Source organism: Symphodus melops (assembly GCF_947650265.1).
Source record: "Symphodus melops genome assembly, chromosome: 13".
NCBI lineage: Eukaryota > Metazoa > Chordata > Actinopteri > Labriformes > Labridae > Symphodus > Symphodus melops.
Genome location: NC_136703.1, coordinates 24440561 through 24449175, shown reverse-complemented (window position 1 = coordinate 24449175; position 8615 = coordinate 24440561). Strand labels below are relative to the sequence as shown.

The window sequence follows — 8615 nt, the reverse complement described above, 5'->3', positions numbered from 1 at the left end:
CGTCCCTTTTCTGCACGTCATTTATTTTTTTATTTTTTTTTGTAGCAGCTTTATTTTTTCAGAACAGATTGACTCTGATGAAGTCGTGTTTCAGCGATGACCACATCGTGAAGAAATCAGACATGTTGGAAAAGCGACAGAAAGGGTCCAACGCCACGTTGCAGCTTGTTCACTGATAGCCGCATGTTGCGTCAGACTGATAAGGTGCCATATAATCATTATAGATAGCACTGATTCCAGAAGGGAGAAATGTGATTTATCTCAACATTACGACGAGAAGAATTACTAACGTACATTATAATACGACTACGACTTAAAAGACGTAAAGGTTTGACTTGGTGAAAAGTTTAAATCATCAGACATGAAAGAAATCCAAGTTCAGTATTTATTTTCATTCCAAATCATGAAACACTTTTCTACTTGATATGATGTTTTTAACAGTTAATCATCAAAGTGAAGTTGAAGACGTCATGTTGAACTACAGTATATAATACTGTTAGTCCAAATGGCCGGAGCTTCAGTACCAAACATCAATTTAGCAAAGAAAAGAACAAGCGGGACAGGAAGTCAGTGCATAGTGTTTGTAACAGGACTGTAGCACAGCGAGCTGTCATCTGTAAGAAGATCTGTAATCTTCCTGAATAGACTCAGTGCACAGCGACCATGGTCAGTACCCAAAGACATCTCCAGCATGCAGTATGTTAGCCTGATGATCCTCGTCCTTCAGTGAAGAACTACAGAAACAGAAATGAGTTTTCTGAACATGTTTTCCTGCAAGAGAACTGTTCAAGAGGAACAGATGGATAAACTAAAGTTTCATTCAAAATGTACCAACAGAAACCACCATTTACACCAGGAGTGAGGTGTGTGTTTGTCAGTGTGCCGGCTGAGTGTGAGGTCTGTGTACGTAGACTACAACATGATCACGGACTGACGAGGAGCTGGGTCAAGCAGAGGAGGAGGCTGCCCATAAAGTCCTGGTTCTGGTTACAGAATCAGAGTTCTGAATCTCCAATTGCCAACTTGTGCAAATTCTGCTGGAGACTCAAATATGAAGCTCTGACAGGAAGTGGATCCTCTGACAGGAAGTGGACCCTCTGCTGTGATGTTCTGATGGAAACTCCATTCGGTCTGTAAGAGGACAGAAATGGATCAAGTTCCCCTCTACTGGAACACCGGCGCTGGCTCTGAACTGCATATTTCATCTTTCCATAGATGACAGGTTTTATATGTCACAGAACTAGAGGGATGTAATATCTCTTAGGTGAAAGAAGTGAATCAAGACTAGGGGGGGATTATGTAAATTAAAATCAGCACAACAAGCTTCTGCCATAAAGCGCTCTTCAACTGCAATATAGCACCACTATACAGCTCGTTATCGCCACCTACAGGCGGAACATATAACACAGCTCTCCGTAAATAAATTATCATTCCTGTGCTTGTTTAAAGGTTAACACTCTTTCTGGTTGGAACACCACAATAGGCCGACTGATGGAGATGTAAACTGTCATTATTGTGACACAAATAACTCACAGGAATCTGGTCTGGTCTAAGGATGGCCTGGTGGCTTAGGCCCAAAGATGAGGGGAATTAATTTACAGTTGAATAAATGAAGTGCAGGAATATGTACAGAGTGCAGGACTGGAATTAATGTAAAAAAAGAACAATTTAAAAAATGACATTATGAGTAAAGTATTGTTGAAAAGGACAAATTTAATTTATATTTCAACCATAAATAGTTGCCGTAGTCTAAATATAGACCCTATGCTTTCAAGTGGCGCATAAAAAAAAGCGTGAAATCGTTTTTTTTCATTAGCATGCGTGTTTCAGTTGCACTGACGTCCGTAAGAAAAATGTAGGAAATTTAAAACACACTATGTGTTTTAGCAAAGAAAAACGTTTCACGTCGTGTAGTCGATTAAAGGATTATATTTTGATAGAACGTAAATCTACAGACACGCAACGATACTATATCTGTTTAATTTCTTTCCGTTTTAATCGCATTTCAAACGAGTCATGTAAAGTTGTTGTATATTTTCCGAGGGCTCCTGAAGGCAACACCATCAACAAAACAACCGACGTGCGAATAGAACGCAATGCAACGTCAGCTGCGCTTAGCCAATGAGAGAGCGCGGCGTTTAACAACCCCGGAAAAAAGGATTTCTCCTGACAGGTCGGTTGAGATTTTTCGACTCTGTGTTTTTGTTGTTGTTATGGGTCTTTGCAGCTTTTCATCATTTACCAAATGGGTGTCTATTAAAGGCGTCCACGTGTGTCTGAGCGTTTCTGCTCATGCTCAGACTGTGATGTTTGTCAGTCTGTGTCAGCTGAGACTGTGACTCAATGATGAGCAAATACATTTTGTCAGGTGACGTTTGCATTGATACTCGGACCTCCCCTACTCTTCGAACGTGTAAAGAAACGTTTTACTTCTGATAAATGTCAAATTGAAGTTGCACAGCGTGTTAATGAAATCTGCAAATGTTGTCTTGTGTCTCCTTTCCAAACAGCTTCATCCAGTCAGTCCATGGATGATCAGCATGAGTCCATCGATCTCAGGTCTCCTCCAGTGGACCCATCAGCAGCTGCAGGACACTGCTGGTTCCCTGGACCCCCTCCACCCGTGTACTCCTGCACCCTGACCCCCGAGCTGGTGGCCAAAGCGCGGGAGGAGCTCCAGGAGAAACCAGAGTGGCGTCTCCGGGATGTCCAAGCGCTGAGAGACATGATACTGAAGGTTACACTTATGGACAGACGTGCATAAATGATAAAATCATAAAAGTCTTATTTTCCGTGCACGTGCCAGAAAGATGTTCTTTTTCTCCTGCAGGAGCAGCCCAATCTGAGGACGAGGCTGGACGACACCTTTCTCCTGCGCTTCCTGCGGGCCAGGAAGTTTGACTACGACCGCGCCCTTCAGCTGCTGCTCAATTACCAGGCGGGGCGTAAAGCGTGGCCCGAAGTGTTCCAGGACCTGAAGCCGTCCACGGTGAAACACGTCCTGGACCTGGGCTTCCTCACCGTCCTGCCTCAGCCGGACCCCAACGGGAGATACATCCTGTGTCTGCGGCCCGGTGGGTGTCAGCTTCATTCTCACAGAAGGACTCTTCTGTTATTATTGCTTTTCATTCCCCCTTAGTGAGGGGACACGCCTGCCGCACACACAAAGATTATTTTTACAGGGATATTAATGGACTCGGTCTCGATTAGTTTGGTCTTGACGACAAAACTACAGCAAGGTTCAAAAACAGGATTTGTATGTATTTAAAGAATCCCATTCCTGTGAGGCTGAATATGTGATGATTTCTTTAATATTGATTTTCCAGGGAAATGGAAACCCAACGATTATCCGTTCGTCGACAACGTGAGGGCCATTTATCTGACTCTGGAGAAGCTGATCCAGCCGGAGGAGACGCAGGTCAACGGTATCGTCATCCTCGCCGACTACACGGGAGTGGGAATGTCACAAGCGTCCAATCCGGGCCCGTTCCTCGCCAAAAAAGTTGTGAGCATCCTCCAGGTGAGAAGTACATCCACTCGTATTATGTCACACTGCAGAGGGAGTGATGCTGCGCTGAATATCATCACAACAAACTGAACACAGCGGCGTTGATATTCAGGACAACATGTCAACTTTTTTTTTTTTTTTTTTTTTAACACCACGGTTCAACGACCAGCTAAAAACCACACGGCGTCAATCTCCACATCTTAACCGAAAGTCACCTGTTGCTAAGTGACCCGAACATTTCTCTGTATTCGTGCTACTTTGTATCCATGGTAACCACAGACCCAGCATCTTTGTTTTAAAATACATGTATAAGTATGTTTTTTTTTTTTTTTTAATTGATCATGCAGCTCATTAAAAAAAAACAAAAAAAAAAACAGAGTCTGTTCTTTTGAGGTCATGGCGAGATGAACACGGACAAACTGTGATGTCATCTCACCGTCCTCAGAACACCTGGCTCAGGCGGAGTGATACACGATGTTAAAAGGCTCAGAGATGTTGTACTCAGCACTCATGGGAGGCCTCTCGTCCAATCAGAGTACTCGGTCGAAACTAACTGTCGCGTTACATCTAATGATGCTGTTTTTCATTAGAATCATTTTTCTTCTCAAAGAACTACGATTTGACTTTTTTCTGCTCGGGTGATTTTATTTTTAAATGACACAGAAGTGAGAAATCTCCTCTTGATCAGCGTGTCGTGACTGCAGAGTGTTTATACTGACACACACCCACACACACACACACACACGTTCTCTTTCTCGTTTACAGGACGGGTTTCCAATCAGAATCAAGGCCGTCAACATCATTAACGAGCCCCGGATTTTCAAAGGCATCTTTGCTATCATTAAGCCTTTTCTGAAGGAGAAGATGGCAGAGAGGGTAACTACCGACCTTGAATTAACTGACTGTCTGAGTGTTATTATGGAGAGTGTGCTTCCACCTTTGTGTAAAAAAAAGAAAAGTTTATTTTCAACTCAGAAAACCGAACACTGATCTCATGATATGACTTTATATGTGGAGAACAATAAACCGAGAGTGACACCTTTTAATTTGACATATTGATCACTTTAAATAATGACGCTGTCTCAGACGGATGACATCATTGACGTGTTGTTTATTCCGCCTGCTCTCACAGTACGTGCTCCACGGCTCGGACCTGCGCTCTCTGCACCGAAACGTCCCCCGCTCGGTTCTCCCCGAGGAGTACGGCGGCACGGCGGGCCAGCTGGACATGCACGCCTGGTCCAGACTCCTGCTGGACTGTGAGGAGGAGTTCATCGTGGAGTTCTGCCAGCCAGATCCACTAGAGGGCGTGCTGCTCCCAGACTCCATGCTGTTCGATGGAGAGCAGGCCAGCGGGCAGGACGACGACACCTTCAGGGGGCTCCGCTCTCAGCTCTACTACTGTTACTGAAGCTCGCCGAGCGTGCCGCCGCCGACGCTCCGTCACTGAGAGGACTTTGTCTGTTTCATTTGAAACCAGTGTGTAGACTTTTAAAGGGCAAGGTGCCAATATTAGACAGGATTTATTTTCGTTACAGAGCTGCACTCGTAGAGGTGGATAGTCTTTTCTAGTTTACACGTCGCCAAGCATCTCACCCTGGTTCACAGGCAGCTGCAGGCTCGAGCTCGCTGCATGTTGGGCTCCTCTAAATCTGCTATTTAAGGGTTAAGTTTACATTCTTTCAATAATCACCCATACATGCAATGAATCAGTTTCTGCTTTGGGATGTTTTCCTCCTGTTTCACTCCCATTGGCTGTTGAAAAAAACATTTCCTCTACTGACGACCAGAGTTCACCTGAGGTTCACGTGAGAGATTCATCTGGGATCTTTTTTTCACAGTCTAATAAGCAACCTGAGATGTGAAAACGGATTGGCAGTAGAAATACGTTATGCTGCAGATATTAATGAACGGATGAACCTTCACCTGATTAGTTCCACGAGTGCGTTTTGGTCAAAGCATGACCACACATGAAGTCCAGCTTCAGTAACCAAGACACGGGCACTTTACACTCCAACTCCTGAAGTTTGAATCTTTACCGACACAAAGTCGTTTTGTTTCCTAAAACGTGCAGGAAGCGTGTTTTTTTAATAGACTGAGCTGCAGGTCTTCTTGAATAAAATTCCAGAGAGACTTCAAACCAAATCCCTGCTAAAGACAAAAAAAGACACAATTTCACCCCCTGCAGATTCTGTACAAATATGCAGATATCTTTTTTTTTTAACACTTTTTAATCACTAATTCGGTCATTAAAAGTTTTTTTTGCTACACTTTAAGAAAGACAGGTCATGTGAGGAGTGATGTGTACGATGGCGCCCTTCTTTACCACCTGAGCCAGTTTCTAATGCGCTTCCAGTGTGAGAGAGGGAACAAAGCTACAGTCATCGTTTGGTGACCTCACCTTCAGCAGAGTCGGCTCAGATCAGATTTTAGTGGGTGTCAGAAACACGTGGAGAATTTCGTCTTTTAAAAAACTGTAAATGTCGGATATGTTTTGGATCCCACGTGTTGTTTTAAAAGGCATCAATCTCTATTTTTAATGAATCAGAGAATCCAACAGCACTTTAAAATAACTACATCTGCTTTGTGAGAGAGATCAACCCACCAAGAAAAGGTCAAGCAAACATCTTCGCTCTGTCTGAATTGCACTAATATGTTGTGTTTCAGTTCAGGTTGTTTGCACGTTTTGATCACTGAAAACAAGAAATAACCCAACATTGGTTACCTCGGACTTCTATGTTTGGAATCAAAATCGTTGAATTTTTTTTTTTTTTTTTTTAATGGAATAGCATCAACATTTATTTAAATTCCAGCAACATGAAAACTCTAAAACGGTTTATTTTAACTGTATTGTTACTGTCATTGTTCGGCTAATCCTCTTTATCTTTGGAAGCATGTTTTAAAAAAACAACATTTTATTGTCAGTGTGATCGCTGTTTAGACCTAAACATAGTTTTCAGACAGTCGTGGAAAAATGTGAACTCAACACTGACACTTAGGAGGAATCTGAAAAACAACATTTTTTCCGTCTGTTTAGTATCAGCATACCGGCACTCGGCCTCACGCTGTCCGTCAGTGCTCCGTCTGAACGGTCTGACAGGTTCAGCGGATGTGTGACTCGTATACATTTTGCCTTCAGCTGTAGTTAGCAGTGTCGTAAATCACCAAAGCAATACTCGCGTGCACTTCCATCTGCTCCGAAATAGATTCAAAAGTCACCGTGTATTTTTAGGGCCTTTTTGTTTTTGTGTCGTTCTAGTTTTTTTGTTGCTTTAATCTTCCGCGAGGATTATTTTTCTAAGTTCAGTTAAAAATAGTTTGCCTTATGTGTGTGTGTGTGTTTGTATTTTTTTTGTTGTTGTGACCTTGTTTGACCTATTTGCCATCACTCAGTCTTAACACAGAGGCCATAACTGATCACATTCATTTATAACACGCCTGCTCTGCCAAAGTTCAAACCGCGCCATCATGTACAGATATGTGCAATAATGTTGGGTCTGTTTTCCTGCCGTAGCCTGATGCTAACTCAAATGATTCTTACTTTTTTTTTTTTGTACTTTTCTTTCAAGCATGTCTGTGACTATGAGCTGTATTATGTTGCAGGATATTTATCATTGGTGGTGAAGACAGTAAAGTCCAACTCAAACCGAGGCGAGTGCTATTTGTGTCGTGTTTTGCTCTGTGGATGCTGATGTTGGCAGAGGGTGCTGCTACGCTGCAGGCTCCAAGCGAAGTTGAGGGTGTTTTCACGGCATAATTGCAGCTTGAGCAACATTTCCAAAAGTAGACTCGCGGGGTCCCTGGAGACATCAGAAACACAGCAGAGGAAAAGTACTTCAGTAAAGGTGCAGATCTCATAAGAGCAATATAAGTGTCCAAGGATACTAAATAACCTCCATAAGGTAAAGATTTGTTGCCTTTGTTGGAGAGAGATGGGAGATGTAGAGTTGGAAATCAGGGAGAAAGACAGAGGGGGGATCGATACATGGGAAAGGAGCCACAGGCCAGACTCGAACCCGGGCTGCCCACCTGGAGGACCACATCCTGCGCACATGGAGAGCACGCTCTAACGACTGAGGAAGGGTTTTCTGCAGGATTTTGCACGACTAAGTGGATTTAATGTGTTTCCTGTTTACTGATGCATCAGTGTGCGACCAGCGGATGGTGATGGACCAAATATACAATCATCTTAACCTTTAAAGAAACGACAGCTGTCAGATAATTTAAGGAGAGTAGAAAGTGTTATATTTTCACATGAAATTTAAAGGAGAAGTACACTGAAAAAAAATCTACTTAAATCAAGCTTAAGGCACTAAAACATGTTCTTTATGTGCAGTTCTTTGTTACTTTTCACCGAAGCATTAATATCATGTGAAAGTGAAACGTCTGTAATTATATCTGTTTACCACATCATGCATGCACAGCATCTTCGTGAACATATGTAAACATAAAAAGCCATCATGATTCGACATCACATGCATAGTTTTTGTATTTTGCATGCATTTGTTTCCTGTTGTTTCTATGAGATCTCTGCATCTTTATGTCGTTATCTTGAGATAAGACGGAGAACAGACGAACGCTGGTTTTATTTCACAAGATCTTTAGAAGACTCAAATGAACAAATAAGCTTGTGACAACAAGTATTGTTTTCCATGTATAACATGATGCAGAAGACAAGTACTGATATGTGCTCTCTGTCACGGAAAGGGCACAGGGAATAACATGCATGGATGCATGTCCTCTTGGGGCTTCCGTAGGATATATTCCCTTTAATTAGTACCAGGTCAAATTGTGTTTCAGAGAAAAATGCATTTGTGAAAAAAGGTTTTGCACAAGACTCTGATAGTTCTGAAACATATACACAGAACTCATGAACATGTTGTTTCTTTTATTAGTTATTTCTTTAAATCCTCAAAGCCGACGCTGCTGGATACTGAAAGGCTTCTGTTTCCATGACATTCTTACTGAGAGCAGATTTTATTTTTACACTTATTATTGAAACAACAAAGAGAAGAGAAACGTGTATTTTTTTTTACACGTTTAATTTAAACCATAAAAATCTACAACAGGTTTAAAGCTTAAACCTTCTTTAGGTTATTAATTAAAT

At 42.2% G+C, this 8615-nt stretch overlaps 1 protein-coding gene across 4 annotated transcripts; it reads left to right on the top strand.

The window, feature by feature from the left end:
- The first annotated feature begins 2064 nt into the window (after nt 1-2064).
- On the top strand, nt 2065-7158 carry ttpal (tocopherol (alpha) transfer protein-like). Of its 4 annotated transcripts, XM_079360423.1 has the most exons (7): nt 2115-2173; nt 2369-2413; nt 2511-2737; nt 2831-3074; nt 3327-3520; nt 4274-4384; nt 4641-7158. In XM_079360423.1, the coding sequence occupies exons 3-7, from the start codon at nt 2528-2530 to the stop codon at nt 4917-4919; spliced, it is 1038 nt and encodes a 345-aa protein (XP_079216549.1). In that variant the 5' UTR covers nt 2115-2173; nt 2369-2413; nt 2511-2527; the 3' UTR covers nt 4920-7158. The 4 variants fall into 4 exon arrangements, with proteins under 4 accessions (XP_079216548.1, XP_079216549.1, XP_079216547.1 ...); XM_079360422.1 differs by lacking the exon at nt 2369-2413 and having other exon boundaries at nt 2065-2173; XM_079360421.1 differs by lacking the exons at nt 2115-2173; nt 2369-2413 and adding an exon at nt 2183-2368.
- Nucleotides 7159-8615: the final 1457 nt, after the last annotated feature.